We start from the raw sequence: 16015 nt of genomic DNA, 5'->3' as shown, positions 1-16015 counted from the left end.
CACACCCCACACACACACACGCGCGCTGCTGCTGTGCTCGCAGCTCGGGGAGCAAGCCCGAGATCGTGGCGCGTGCGCGGGACGAGGATGAGAGCCAGTCGGACGGCGCTCCGGACACCAGCACCCTGACGCTGACCGAGAAGATGGCGCTGTTCGACCGCCTGCTCCGGCCAGGCGCCGCGGGGGCCCCGCCGTCCCCCGCTCGCGGGCGCACGACCCCCAGCGACGACGCGGCTCCGGGGGCGCCCAGGGACCGGCTGGTGTCCAGGAGGCGACGCGGTTCGTCTCGTTACCAGACCCAGCCCATCACCATGGAGGAGGTCAAGCAGGTGGGGTGGCTTCGGAGTTCTTCCACTTGTCGATACTACAGAAGCCCCAGCTGCTCATGAACATTTATTTACAAAATCTGGAAATGGCCGGCATGACCCGGTTGACTCGGAGTGTTTGTGCAATCACCCTTTTTACAATATGAATAATAAACACAATTTTTAATGCTCACACATTTTGGGAATCAATACAAGCTCCGTCACAACCACTCTCATTGCTGCCACCCTCATCACCATTTCTGCAGATGTAACTAAGACTCCCATCATCACCACCCCCTTCACCATCACCCAGTTACAAGCCCTGCCAACATCTCTCCCACTCCCAACACGACCACACCCATCACCATCCCTACCGACATCACCCCGATCACTTCCATTCTGGCGTCAACATCCCTAACAACATCACTACGACCGGCATCGCTACTCACTGCGTGACCTCCCTGGCCTCCGCTTCACAGGCAAACTCGGGGACCCTCACGCCGTCCTCGCTCGGCTCCAGCAAAGCTGAGAAGTCCCCACCACTCCCTGACGAGCCGCCGATGTCGCATCCGCGATCGCCCAGCCCCGGGACTCCGAGATCCTCTGGGTCTTCTTGCACGCGGGATTCGCGTGCTCAAGCGATGGGAAACCCCTTTAAAACCGCCCCTAAGCACCAGGCCGACAGCCCGGCAATGAACAGGGGCTCGGAGCCCCAGTGGTCTCAAGTTGACAACGCAGGGAGAGGTGAAACGAACGAACGGGAAAGGCCGCAAGAAGGCAGAGAGGCATCGGGTGGTGGGAGAGTGGAAGAAGCAGTGAAAGATGACTGCAGGCAACCCGGGCGAGTGTCAGGGCGCGGCAATCGCGGGGACGTCAAGGCGAGAGATGTCCCCGGTAGTGCCGACAGCACGGCCAGAGGGAGTGTGGAGAGGATGAGTGCGGAGGACAGCGTGGATGTGGCTAAAGATATGAATGCACAGGGGCTGGGAGAGATGAAGAGATTGGAGCGAGAGACCGGTGCCAGGAGAGGCTCAGGTGGAAACATTCGCCGACAGCTAAGTCAGGAGATTCTGGGCACCAAACTGAGCAAAGGGGTGGATGAGGGGGTGGGAAAGGAGGAGGATGTAGAGGAGAAGGGAGCAATGAAAGTCATGGAGAGGGAGACAGAAAAACAGAGGGAGATAGAAAGACAGGAGATAGAGAGACACAGGGAGATGGAAAGGCAGAGGAAGTTGGAAAGAGAGGAGATAGAGAGGCAGAGGGAGATGGAAAGACAGAGGAAGTTGGAAAGAGATGAGATAGAGAGGCAGAGGGAGATGGAAAGACAGAGGAAGTTGGAAAGAGAGGAAATAGAAAGGCAGAGGGAGATGGAAAGACAGAGGAAGTTGGAAAGAGATGAGATAGAGAGGCAGAGGGAGATAGAAAGACAGAGGAAGTTGGAAAGAGAGGAGATGGAAAGGCAGAGAGAGATCGAAAAACAGGAGATAGAGAGACAAAAGGAGATCGAAAGACAGAGGGAGTTAGAAAGAGAGGAGATAGAAAGGCAGAGAGAGATAGAAAGACAGAAGATAGAGAGACACAGGGAAATGGAAAGGCAGAGGAAGTTGGAAAGAGAGGAGATAGAAAGACAGAGGGAGATGGAACGGCAGAGGAAGTTGGAAAGAGAGGAAACAGAAAGGCAGAGGGAAATGGAAAAACAGGAGATAGAAAGACAAAAGGAGATCGAAAGACAGAGGGAGTTAGAAAGAGAGAAGATAGAGAGACAGAGGGAGATGGAAAGACAGGAGATAGAGAGACACAGGGAGATGGAAAGGCAAAAGGAGATAGAAAGAGAGAAGAAGTTGGAAAGGGAAGAGATAGAGAGGCAGAGAGAGATAGAAAGACAGAGAGAGATAGAAAGACAGAATGAGATGCAAAAACAAAAGGAGATAGAAAGAGAGAGGGAAATACAGAAGATAGAGAGACACAGAGAGATGGAAAGGCAAAAGGAGATGCAAAAACAAAAGGAGATAGAAAGACAGAGGGAGTTAGAAAAAGAGATGGAGATTGAAAGACAGAGAGAGATGGAAAGACAGGAGGTAGAAAGACAAAATGAGATACAAAGACAAAAGGAGATGGAACGTCAGGAAATAGAAAAACAAAAGGAGATGCAAAGACAAAAGGAGATAGAGAGACAGGAGATACAAAGACAAAATGAGATGCAAAGACAAAAGGAGGTAGAAAGAGAGAGGGAGTTAGAGCGTCAGGAAATAGAGAGACAAAATGAACTAGAGAGACAAATGGAGATACAAAGACAAAAGGAGTTAGAAAGACAAAAGGAGATGCAAAGACAAAAGGAGATAGAGAGACAGAGGGAGTTAGAAAGACAGGAGATAGAGAGACAAAATGAACGAGAGAGACAAATGGAGATACAAAGACAAAAGGAAATAGAAAGACAAAATGAGATGCAAAGACAAAAGGAGATAGAGAGACAGAGGGAGTTAGAACGTCAGGAAATAGAGAGACAAAATGAACGAGAGAGACAAATGGAGATACAAAGACAAAAGGAAATAGAAAGACAAAAAGAGATGCAAAGACAAAAGGAGATAGAAAGACAGAGAGAGTTAGAACGTCAGGAAATAGAGAGACAAAATGAACTAGAGAGACAAATGGAGATACAAAGACAAAAGGAGACAGAGAGACAGAGGGAGATTAAGAGACGGGAGATTGAAAGGCAGAGGGAATTGGAAAGAGAAAATATAGAAAGGCAGAGGGAGATGGAGAAGCAAAGGGAGCTGGAGAGGGAACGGGAGATGAAAGTGAAAAGGGATGTGGAAAGGCAGAGGGAGTTGGAATGGGAGTGTGTGGTGAAGGAGAGGGACGAGTTTGAAATGGAGAGAGGGAAGCAAAAGAATGAAATGCAGTGGAAGACAGACAGGAAAAAGGAGAATAAATGTAAAATGGAAGGGGAGAGAAGGAGAGGCGACGATGAGAGTGAACGCCACCGTAAGCACGTGGCCGAGGGAGTGGAGGAAGAAGTTGTAGACCGGGCGCTGGATAGGAGGGGGTCAGAGAGGACGACGCAGAGACAGATTGATGAGGTGAGGTCAGAGAGGGCGCCCGGAAGGAAGGCGGAGAGAGGTGCGCACGGTAATGTTTCTGACAAGGGGCTGGGAACGGGTGTCGACAAGCGAATTGTGACGGGGCACGGATTGGAGGAAGTCGAAGAGAAAAGAACGGGGCAGAGGGATAGGAAGGAACATGTGGATTTCGAAGCGGAGATAGGAGTCACTGGTGCAGGGGAGAGACCGTTGAGACAGCAGTGGGCCGAGCAAAGAGGCAAGGGCATTGAGGCACAGGGAGTGACCGAGTTGACGGCCACAGCGGACGACGCGAGAGTGAGACCCTCATCGCTGCTCACCAAGACAAAGGGGACCGAGGAGGCCATGGAGATGGAGGGCGTGCAGACGCCGACTACTGCTGGTGCGTGAGGCATGGGAACTTTCCAGTCATGTGTGTTGCCTCCGTATCCACTCACCCGTTCATTTACACAAACATCAATCAATTGCATTTACCTAGGAGACCTCCACCTCTGGTCAACTCACCTGGAGTGAACCCCGTTCTAATTGGAGCTCAGGATCTTAGCAGGGTGCCCCCAAGATTGAGCTTAGATGGTTGACTACCGTGCGGAATTCGATTTTTCTGCGGGACTATGTGGTGGGCCGCAGAGGGCGGTCCAGCAGCATTAGTTGTTGCACTGTACTTCCTCGCTCTTCCTGTGTCTGCACTACCTGCCTTCACCAACCTGCACTGAACATTATGAAGTACGGTTAAGAGGAGTCCAAAAAAGATATAGATTTTATATATATAGATTATTAATAATACTAATATGACATTATGCAGGAAAAACAAATAACTCATCTTGTCCATAAAAGTTTGTATGTTGTTAATCGGGTGCTTTCCAGGTGTTTGGCCACATGCTCCTATATGGATTTGTATGAATCATTGCCCATGTCCACGTATTAACAGTGAGTTCCCTGTCTCTTGAACCTCTCGCCCGGCAGACGTAGACGCATTGGGCCCCGCTCCATTGCAGCAGGGCATCGGTAACGCCACGTGCTCGGCCTTCCAGCCGTGGCAGCGTCCATGCCACCACGTGGCGGCCAAGCCCTGGGTTACCAACGTCGCTTCGTCACCCACAAATGCCGCCGCGAGGCCCTGGGTGGGTCCCCCGACGCAGGCCACTACCGCCCCGTCGCAAGCACACGGGCAGTCGCACTCATCACCCAAGCCCTGGGTAGCAGCCACGAAGCAGGGGGCCGATCGACAGGGAATGCAGCCGCAGCACAAGGAGCAGCAGGGAATTGTATCGCCCCAGAATGAAATGCCAAAGCAGCAGGGAGTGCCACAGCAGCACCAGAAGCATCAACCGGCTCTGTCCCTACTGCAGCTGCCGCAGAAGCAGCCGCCCCCAACATCACCCAAGCCGCGAGTGCTGCTCGTGTCCGTGCCACAGGAGGGGCCTCTGTACCGGGCATCCCCGCAGACCCAGTCCACCGGCCCGTCACACCAGGTGACTTTGTGCTTATGCTGCGTGTGCTGTCAACAGCATGGAAGTGCGTATGTGTTTCTGGATAATACTGTCTGTATACTAGGCACGTGAGCGTTGAGCCTGGATAGTGCTTAGGTTGTAATAGGTGGTGGGGCTAAGTGGTGGGTAGCAGATGGTCTTTGCAGCAAAAGCCATTCAAATAAAATAATTAGTACATTTGGTATTTTCACCATTATTATAGCACAAGCTCTTCACAAAAGCACTTTTTTTACAACAGACATAGTCTGCAGTAATTGTACTGTAGGGTCAGTGTTGCTTGTACAATTCCAAATTGAGTATTTTGCCGGTAAATTTTCAAATTCGTTTTTTTTGTAAAAAAATTCCAATGTTGAATTGCACTTCTTTGCTCCCGTGTCTCTGCTTCCTGCCTTCACCAAACCTGCACTCGTCAGAGTGGGGAAGTTATTGTTAAACAACTCCCGTAGCCCACACAGTGTGGGGAGTCCTGTTATCCAGTAGTCGGTTACTTGCACTGATGTTCATGAGACATGTAAAGATTCAACTCTCCTTAGCTCCCAATCCCTTCCCCTTCCATCCTTTCGGGTTGATAAACAGTCATGATCTGGGATCAATGATAAATTAGAATCAAAACAATTTTTTGTCTAATTTGCCAATCTCCCATTTGTATTGTCTGTGATCATCGGTCTGTCTCGGTCCCATTTGGGCACTAAGTCTAACATTCGCATATAACTTACATAAATGATATCTATTTTTTTTACACAATCCGATTAATGCATGATTCGTGTCAAAAGCGAGTGATTAATAGCATGTCTATTCCTACTTACATACATACACTCGTGCTTGTGTATGGTGGGGATGTGTGGCGTGGGGGAAGCCTGTGAATGCTGTGTAAATCAAAATGAATGATGCTATCATACTTAATTTGGAGCTTTCGTGACTGCAGGAATGACTCTTTGGTTCTTTCGGTAAAGTCACGTATAAAGAGAAAATAATAAATTAAATACTGATGCTATCATTGCAGCCACAGGGCCAGGCCATCCCTCAGGTGTCTCCTCAGCCCTGGTTGGAGCCTACGGGGTCATCGTCCAGGCTGTGGGGACACCCGGCCCAACAGCATTCGCCCCTCCCATTGCAGCAGCCAGCCAGCCTGGCTGAGCAGTCACAAAAGCAGCAGCAGCAACAGCAGTGGTCACCCATGCAGCGCCATTCTCAGCAAATCCACCTGGCACCTGGGCAGGAGTCTGAGCCACTGCTCCCAGAACAGCAGCAGCAGCAGCGGCCAATGAAACAGCCACGTGCCCATGCACAGACTGGCTCCTCCAAGGCTGAACTTCTCCAGGTGAGTTATGTGGCTTCACCTCTCACATGAGGTATTTTATGGGTTTTGTGTGCCTAACTTCATCACTGACCAATTGTTTTTGCTGAGTGTGACATCACTATTGTGAAAATAGCTGATGACAGGAGCACAGTCGGCTCGTGTGAGGCACGATATTAGATTAATCCCATTCATGAAATTGTCCTGCTTTAGATGAATTAATTAAATGACGTTGTGTAGAGGTGGCCCAAGTGGGTCAAGGGTGAAAGTTATTTGCTGGAATCTGGGTCACAGCCACTCAAGGTAAAACCAGGTTCTCCAGGTATAGTGCGTACATTATTTCATGCCAGTTAGAAATGACAAACAAAAGAAACATCGTAAGAAATTTGGTGTTTCACTTCATTTGGTAAAAATGAAATTTCCCTGTAGCTGGTAATGTTAAAGCACAGTGCCTCTTGTGTGGAAAAGAAGCCATTTGCAATTATCTCAACAGTGGTTCTGTGAGCTCTCTTTTTACGGGCCATTCCCCAACACGGGGTGATTCACTGTTCTGCCACAGTTCAGAATAAATACTTCACATGTTGACATGCTGCTGAGCACACAATTGGAATAAATTTGGGATTTTTTTAATCCAAAAATTTCCATTGTGCATGCCTGCCATTAATGGCATTCGCCATTGCACCAAATCAGTGTGGGTTTTTTTTCCTTCTGTAAATAGCAGGAGGCGCGAGTGGCTGAAGAGAGGAGCGACAAAGCAATGCTGACAGTCGCCGACCGCAAGCAACTGCTGGCGCAGAGGGAGGAGGGACGCACAATGCGGGGAACGGCACCAGGACCTTCCGCCCCGCACGGACACCAAGGCCGCTCCGCACAGCCGTCACCGGACCGCAGGGCGGCACACGTCGGTACTAATCCCTCTGAACTCATGGCATCGTAGTTAGAGGCACCAGACGTAACTAACCGTGCGAAATCGGAGGTGTGGGGAAAGGACAACAAACTAAACACAAACAGCGGTTCTAAATAAATTAGTTTTAAATCTAGTTTTTTAAGTGCATAGCTCCAGTGGTTTTCTAATATGAGAAGGAAGAGTTATTTTAGTTCACAGTTTGGCACAGAGGGTAATTCTGTGTCAGAGACACTGAGCCCGCACTGTTCAGATCCTGGGTTTGAATCTGGGTTTTAGTCGCCCATGATTGCATCGGGCTCTCCAATGTTTTCAGCTCAGAAACAATGATGTTACAATTTGTTTCTCACTTTATTTTATACATTCAATATCTGAGAAAAAAAAGGTTAGAATGACATGAAATTAACACTCTTTTCAGGGCATATAAAAGGTATGCTCCTATTTTGTATAAGAGGTCTATTGAGGTGACATCCAAAGTAGTTTTGTGATGTTATCCTGCGGCGCTGTTCTCTGAGCATTGCACGACATTCACTGCTCGCTTATGAGCAGTGCTTGTAGGAGGCAGCATAACAATTAGGCGTCAGATATACCCGTGCATACTTTGCTACAAACCCTTTCCACACATGGATTGCCCCCGTGCACTTAATGGCAATAACTTTTCAGCTGCCGTATGCCAAGTAAAAACTTTAAACCTGTTGGACGATTTTCTGTTGAAATGTTTTATTATTATTTTTGCAATTATAATTCTATTGCAGAGAAGGCACGGTCACATATCCGAATGGCCCGGGATGCGGTTGCCAGGGAGACGGCTGCCAGGGAGGCAACTGCCAGAGACGGAGGATTTTATCTGCAGACGGGCCGAGGGGGCTGGGCTGGCTCGGAGTTTAGCGATGAAGACTTTGCCTATGTGGCCAACGTGCACACACCACGGTGAGCACACGAGCAGATGTGCGGGGGCCGGTCGGCAGGGCCTACGTGCTTCGGTTCTTCAAACCCGTGCTGACAAAATCCACAACACGTGCCTTGTAATCGCACCCAGGTCACCGGATTCATTACACGGTGCACGAATCGCTGTGCCACAACTCCACTGCCAAAATAAGTGCCCGATGATATCACGAATATTTATGATGTATGACGATGATACAAGATGGATTGGGCAAAAAGCGCGAGGGCAAGGTTCTCGTCGCCGCTGGATTGAGCGCCTCGATTTGTCTCCGCGCTTTTTCCAGGCTGGACTTCAGCCTGGCGGAGCATAGGCGTGCCGTGCGCCCGCTGCGCCGAACCGTGCCCTCCCGCAATCCGCTGCGAGTGCTGGCCGCGCGCGCCGATGTGTGGTCCGAGGACGTGGCCCTGGGCCTGGAGATGAACAGCCCTCCACGGCCCCACAGCGCTTGCCACGCGCGGCCTGGTGAGCCAAGCGCCGCAGCATCTTTAACTATAGTTGCCATCATAGGGGTCATCACCGTCGGTATCTCTGCAGTTGTCGTCATCATCGTCGTAGTTGCCACTGTGGTCGTCAGTATCGCCATCTTCTTCAGCATCATCGCCTTCATCGGCATCGTCGTCGTCATCATCACGGTGGTCATCATCGCCATTTTCATTATGATAGTGATCATCACAGTTATCATTATCACCATCTTCATCGTCAACATCATTTCTAGCTTGGTGGTTATTGTCATTACCCTTTACTATTGCGATCATAATAGTTATCACCATCAGCAGTGTGACCATCAGCACCATCATCTTCATCATAACCAGCCTTTAATTATGGTCACCAATTATCACAATAATGCTTAGAGTCATGAAAATTATATTATTGATTATCATCAGCATGATCGTAGTAACTTAAAATGTATGATCATTATCAACATCAGCATAGACTTTGTTTATGTAACACTTGTCAATGTGTATATAAATGAAGAGAAAACCATACAAAATTTCATATTGTGGGGGTGGGTAGAAGGGGGGCTAAATACATGGCCAAATAATGCTGCGAAATAAAATACAATTTATAACTACTGTGTTATGCTGGGTAATAAAATGTACCACCTCAAGCCAACACCGTAACATGTATAAATAGATGTGCTTTATAGATGATTGTTATTAGAATGTAGCGAGCAAATTGAATTCCTAGTAAGTGTAGTGCCATTCTGCTCACTGGAAACCATAAGGCCGTCACCAAGCATAATACGCAATATGTCGCCTTTGGAGAGGGGGCATTGAATGTAAATTGAAGTATTTATCAGCTTCATGCCAAGATAATACTTTATTAATTTTAAAGGTCAAAAAGGGTCTCTGCTCAAATGGTCAATAGAGTTGGTCCTTTTGTTTGGACCTTTGGTAGCCCTGAGCTGGAAGTGAAAATTCCACATTTCCATGGTAAGAGTGAGTCGTTCCAAAAGACTGCTCATTTGATTGACCCTCGAAGGATGATGGTCTGAGTCAAGCCTTGATTGAGATTTGAATTTTGTTGCTTCTTGACCACTTTTAACGCCACGCAACCTGATGACGCATTAGATCACCGATACACGATGCACAAAGGCGGGGATTGAGGTGACTTCCAATCCGGTGTTATTAACCAGCGCTTGTTCCTCTAGCGCTGCTGCTCAAACCATCCTCGGAGTTTATTGAGCCTGCAAGGGAGACCGCTAACCAGCGGGGAGAGCCCATGGAGTCACACACCGCAGCCCCCCCACCGCCCCCCCCACCGCCCCCTCCACCACCCCCCCCCACCACCCCCACCTCTTCCTGTCGGTATGCTTGCACGGTGTGCCTGTGTGTGTGTGTTTGCGTGTGATCGGTGTGATCGTGCCCGCACGCTCATTAACCCGAGTGCTGCTCTGTTTTAACCAAATTGTCCGAGCCCGTGGGTGGCTTTCCGTGATTCTTTTCTTGCTCCCCCCTCCTCGTGTCCCTGCAAGTTTCACGCTCTGTGAGTTTAACTCGGGCCACGTGGAACGCGTGTGTTTTTTAACAATGCATGCGTGTTTAATGCGTAACTCGTTCACGTGCCCCAGCCCCAAGCCTCACGCATTGCCTATCGAAGCGACTCGATATCCCGTTATACTTGCCAAGTGTTATTTGTGGAAAACAACTTAACTGCAGGAATAGGGTTTTTCCCATTTTTTCTGGCAACAAAACTGAAACCTTTTACAAGGATTCATGTCTGCATTAACCACAATACTTGCAGTCAAAATGCAAAAAAAAACACTCTGATAATGTATGCATTGTCCTTGAAACTGATTGGTCCACACCAGAGACAGCTTTCTTTTGAGCCTCGTCTCAATCGGTGCTAGACCAAATGACGCCAAAAGGCGTACAGCTCAAAGACAATGCACTATCAAAGTAATGAGGGCTCGGGGTAAGCATCTACATCATTTTTGTTTGCATTTTGACTGCAAGTATTGTGGTTAATGCAGACATGCATCCTTGTAAAAGGGTTTCAGTTTTGTTGCCTGAAAAAAGGGGAAAAACCCTATTCTCATATTTTGGTACTGGCAAAGGAGGTCTAACGATGTAGAAACTCATCTGCATTTGTCATTAGCTTTTTTGAACGTAGAAAAAAATAAATCTGTGGGTTGCAACTGTTTTGACCATGGTACCACGACAATGTTACGAGTTTGGCGGGGGGGGGGGGGATGCTACCTGACTCCACTGTGTCACTGAGGGCTCCAATGGGAGGGCAGTGGCACAGAGGTGACACTGTTTCTTGGTAACTGTGCCGATTCTCAAAGGTGGGACACAATGCAGCCTTGTGTAATGTTAGGACACGGGGATCAATTGCCCTCCTCAGATTACTACAATACGCTCATTTGAGTGTTTCGTTTTTGAAGAATTCACTTCAATTCAGATCGAATGAGCATTAATGACAAAACATAAGGAAGTTCGTTTTGCCTGTAATAAATAAAACGTTATTGCTACCGGAGGCCAAAAAGCTATCCCATTTCCTTCAACTATCAAGCGACACAATTTCTTCGCAGTTTTTAATCAACTGAAACGTTCCAAATATGATGTGCAATTTTTTTTAAATGAAAATTTTAATGGAATTAATAGTAATACGTATTTTTTTGGTACGGTTAAAATTAAGAACATTAGCTCCGAACACTTTCTCCACAAACATTGCCATCACTCGCATGGTTTCTAGTGCAAGGGCTAATGTCTACCGTTGGCTCCCTCACTGTGACACGTAGGGGGCATGATCACCCCCCAGCACTCCCCCCATGAGTATAAGTGGAGCCACAGGATGGGTAGAAACGCAATGTCCCTCCTATGGTTCTGCTTATACTTGTTGTAACAGAATGGATCTTGAAATGGTATGAGATGACAGATAATGTACCGCCTCACCATTTCATGGAAAATAACTGATATATAGTAAGTGGTTAATTTTTTTACATTTTGAGCAAAACAACTGCACTGGTTTTTCTTTTTTTGAAACGTACAAACGACCACAGTGTGAATGGACACACGAGCATTGAGATGATACTGGCTTTTGTTGACAATTGCGTTTGATATTTGGCCCGACCCACGCTCACCACACCACCGGATCCAGCGTGGACATCGGCCAGCCAGCGGCCAGTCACGAAGCAGCCGCCCCTCGTTGCCCCCGTGGCTCCACCACCACCCCCAGCGGCTCCACCACCACCCCCAGCGCCAGCAGTGGCCCCAGCAGTGCCTGTCGTCGCCATGGAGACACAAGCCGTGGCCAAGACACGCAGCAGCAAGACCACCACGGCAGCCACCCCTTACAAGCGAGTCATGCTGCTGCAGGTCAAAGGTCAGTCGGTGGAAAATGGATGGTTGTCAACTTGTTTTAGAGTTTACATTCGGGAGCATCTCAGGAAGGTCAGATATATCCAGTTCACTTAGCAGGAACTCACGTTAAAGTGTCCCTGGCCGCTGATCAGTACCACGATTTATGTCTTGGTAGCGTGGGAGGGCTAAATGACCCCATGATGGAGGAGGGGGGGGGCATTAGGGGGCCAGGGTAGAGGAAGCTGAGGGGCAGTTACTGTGTGGAGGAGCTGTAGCCGAGAGGATAGCAGCTTAGTTTAATATGTGAATGGCATGGGTTTGAATCCATTCTCCAGATATAGTTTCAATTCAACTTCCTTAGCTACTGCAATTCTCCACTGAGAAAAACTTCTAACTTTATTTTTATTCCATCTCAATATTACTCTGCACTATTGATATTGGGGAGCAGTGGTTAGTGTGCTGCACTATAAAGTCCAAGGTTCATATCATTGGTCAGGGGTATCTGAACTGGTCTTGAGGCCCCACTTCAACAAACGCTTACTAATATAGTGAAGTATGGTCAAACAAATGCCATGACCAACATTGCATAGAGAGGCCATCATCCAGCAGTGGATTGACAAAAAGCAGTAAATGATTGTCATTAAAACTATTCATATTATTTAAGCATACAAAAACGTGTTGATAATAATTACTTACAAAAACATGTACAATTAAAAATAAAATGGAACAAACGAAAAAAAGTGTGCTAAGAAGCTTGAAATTACACTCGGATATTGTAACAGGAAGACGCAAATTACGGAACATACAAAAAGGCAAAGAAAACGAAGTGGATTTGAGCAGGACACATCACTTGAAGGGGTGATGAAGTATATGTATGTATGTTGAACTTCTTTCACAACGTACATAGCCAACCGTGCTAATCAGAGGTGCGTGATGGCCAGTGGTCAGGACTCATTATGGAGTGGCAGCCAAATGAGGGAAAGCACCTGAGATGGCATCCACAACTAAGATTGAGCAATTAAATCGGTTTGTGTGCAGGTGCTAAATAGATTAATACACCACATGACTGAGAGATGGTGACAGCTCAGGAAGGCCTTCATACAGCAATGTATCTTGATTTTAAGCTTTTGTGACTGCAGGAATCCATACTCTTTAGTTCTTTCGGTAAAGTCACGTAGGCATAAAATTAAATAAATCACGACGTTTCGGGCGCAACACGAGCATCCGTCATCAGGTGTGAAAGCATGATCTGCTACTGAGGCAGACGGCTTTCACACCTGATGACAGACGCTTGTGTACAGCAATGTATGTTGAACTTATTTCACACCATAGCTAGCCGTGCTAATCGGAGGTGTGGGGGATCAATCGTGACGAATACTTTTTAGTGTAAAAAAAGGTTAATTGAATTATAAACCCATCTTGAGAGATTTTTAGTAGAGGGCGGGGGGGGGTATGAAACTACTGGTTGCCCCCTCTTCCCTACTCCCCGTCCCAGAGTCTGCTAAATTTGGGGGCAACCCCCCCCCCCCCTTTGCCACTTGTGGCACCGCCCGAGAAAAATTCCATTTTGTGTGCTGCTCACGCTTAGGCCGAAGCCACATTCAGACGCGGCTTGTGGAGCCCAGAGCCACCTCCTTGAACAGCGGAGACTGCTTCATTCTGGTGACACCGCACCACTGCTACCTGTGGGTGGGACACTTCTCAAACCCGGCGGAGCGCAACAAGGTGAGGCTTAAGCTCGCGTATGAGCACGGGTGTTTGCACAACAGTCGGTGGGAAGCAAAATACACAGTGCTTGGCGCACCACACTTCTTCTCGTGGTAACTCATACGGTCAACTCTCGATTATCCATTTGCGGATTATCTGGGTTGCAGATTAACCGAGCATGCAAAAACAAAGGGAAAAATTGAATATGGTATTCCTCACTCATTTGTCGCTTTTGCATCTGCGCTTCTTCGATTTTTAGCCGGTGCTTACTTGAAAAGGCAATCAAATCAGATGCACATTCTCCGATTTCACCCCATTCTGTGTACGTAAAACAATGAACACGTGTTTATAGCCTGTGTCCTTCTATCATCCACGCTGGCCAGGCCGCGGAGCTCGCCGGATACATCCAGTCTCGCCGCGACCTTGGCTGCCGAGCCGGGAGCGTACACGTGATCGAGGAGGGTGTGAACTGCGACAGTGGACGTGCGCGCGGATTCTGGGCCCACCTCGGTGGCTTCACGCCTTACCAGGGTGAGGCCAAGGGACGACGCGGATGCATGCAGCCGTCGTTGCCATGTCAGAGCATTGAGCGAGAAGCTGCCAAGATAGTTGCCGCCCTGTGGGTTTTTGCGGCATGTGCTGTATGGCCCTCCGATGTGTTTTTACGATGTACCGCTTTTCTTTTCAGCATGATGTCCGAAGTTTCATGATGTTTGACTGAGTGAAACGTTGGAAATCAGGCCGAACAACATGTGGTGGTGCAACCCCTCCATATCTGATAAAATTGATGGACTCTTTCCAGTTCCCTTTGAACAAAAAAAAAATCACGTAAAATTAAGTTTTTCGCATAATTTGATACAGTTCAACTCGATGATTTTTCACATTTTGGCTGGATTGCTATGCATTAAACACCTCTGTCGCAGGGCATGTGTGAAGGTGCACGGCTCATTGTAGGTAAGAGGCAATTGATGGGACCAGAGAAGTAGTTATTTGATGTCATCTTCCAGAAACTCTTGTCTAACATGGGCTCTGATGCTTTGCCTTTTGTAACCATTGCATATAGACAATGTATCATCTCAACATGTCACCCATGGTTTACTGCAATTAAAATATAATTTGGATAAAACACTTTTGTGTAGAAATGTATGTAAACAGTCCTTCAAATGTTGTTCTTGTTGTGCCATTTTAACACTACTTTCAATACATCCTTGTGTTTAAGCTAAGGGCCACTGGTTAGTGTACTATGCTGAATTCACTGCGACCCAGGTTTGATTGCTGGCTGACTGCATCATCAGTGGCAAATAGACTGAACTTGACCTCCCCTGGGTTGGCTCGTCTATAAATAAGCACTGTAGGCGGTGTGTTGCAGTCAACACCAAACCAAGGACTGGCCCACACATCCCCTCATATGACACGCAGGTCTTAAATGTGCTCACTAACAGAGCTTGCCTCAGCAGTCTTCCCTAGCTAAACACATATGTTAGAGATTTTTGTCAGTATGTATGAGGTTGTGTGTGCATGTTTACGAGTTTGCTTGTGATGTGGTATGTCAACCCACAACACCTATGTCTCTAACTTGATTTCCTGGTAATGGGTATAGGCCATGCCATATGGCCTGAAAATAAAACAATCCTTGCAACAGTGTCATGGTGTGCTGTGGGTATTGGCTGCATTTGCTATCCGATCACTGTGTTTAAGTACTTATCCGTCCAGTTATCGACTCGCCGGATAGCGCGAAAATAGTTGGGGGAAAATTAAGTTTCAAATCTCTGTTCTCATGTGCGATGGGCAATGGCAGGGCGATGTCACCACCACCATCTGCTTGAAGCTAAGCGTCCCATGTAGGGAAGGAGGCGGTTTTCACGCCTTGGCTGCCATTTTTTAAGGGGCCTGAGTAATTGACCACAAACAAAATTTAGTCATCCATAACACAGGTTTTTTTGGGTTAGATTGCATAAGTATATATGTGTCATTAAACCCGCCACCATCTGACACAGCCAATTAGTGAGGTTTGTCACGTAAACAGAACTCGCCAATTCTTTACTAGTACAGCAATACTGGTGTGTTGGAGAGCAAATCCACAATATTTACAATCTCAGTACTGTTGAAGAGCAAAGCCACAACATTTACAATCTGGCTTTGCTGTCCAACACACTGGTGTGCTGTACGAGTACCGAAATGGCATGTTCTGTTTACGTGACAAACCTTACTAATTGGCTGTGTCAGATGGTGGCGGGTTTAATGACACATTTATATATTTATGCTATTTAACCCAAAAAAACCTGTATTATGGATGATATTGGTTGTGAAAGCCGACATGTTAGAACTTAGTCAATGTATACCTGTCAACCCCTTATCAGTGCCTTCTTATTACAGACCAATTCACACCTTATTGGTCACCCCGTGTCCTTATAAATCTCAACGTTCATCCTACAAAGTTCCATCACAAGGGATAAACACAAACAAATAGACCAAAATTA

The 16015-nt window shown here is 47.5% G+C and overlaps 1 protein-coding gene across 5 annotated transcripts in view; it reads left to right on the top strand.

The window, feature by feature from the left end:
- The window catches only part of LOC144938167 (uncharacterized), a 43013-nt gene that overhangs the window by 6425 nt on the left and 20573 nt on the right, over positions 1-16015 (top strand). For 2 of the 5 annotated variants that reach the window (XM_078865928.1, XM_078865926.1), the window contains 10 exons: positions 44-329; positions 785-3767; positions 4349-4857; positions 5879-6196; positions 6891-7077; positions 7832-8006; positions 8306-8484; positions 11626-11850; positions 13417-13553; positions 13919-14066. In XM_078865928.1, coding sequence (XP_078722054.1) covers positions 44-329; positions 785-3767; positions 4349-4857; positions 5879-6196; positions 6891-7077; positions 7832-8006; positions 8306-8484; positions 11626-11850; positions 13417-13553; positions 13919-14066 — 5147 coding nt within the window. The remainder of the gene's footprint in view (positions 1-43; positions 330-784; positions 3768-4348; positions 4858-5878; positions 6197-6890; positions 7078-7831; positions 8007-8305; positions 8485-11625; positions 11851-13416; positions 13554-13918; positions 14067-16015) is intronic. The other 3 variants (XM_078865929.1, XM_078865930.1, XM_078865927.1) reach the window with 3 other exon arrangements.

Source organism: Lampetra fluviatilis, chromosome 21 (assembly GCF_964198595.1).
Source record: "Lampetra fluviatilis chromosome 21, kcLamFluv1.1, whole genome shotgun sequence".
Classification (NCBI taxonomy): Eukaryota; Metazoa; Chordata; class Hyperoartia; order Petromyzontiformes; family Petromyzontidae; genus Lampetra; species Lampetra fluviatilis.
Note: the sequence above shows the minus strand (reverse complement) of the source record. Positions and strands in the feature narration are given on the sequence as shown.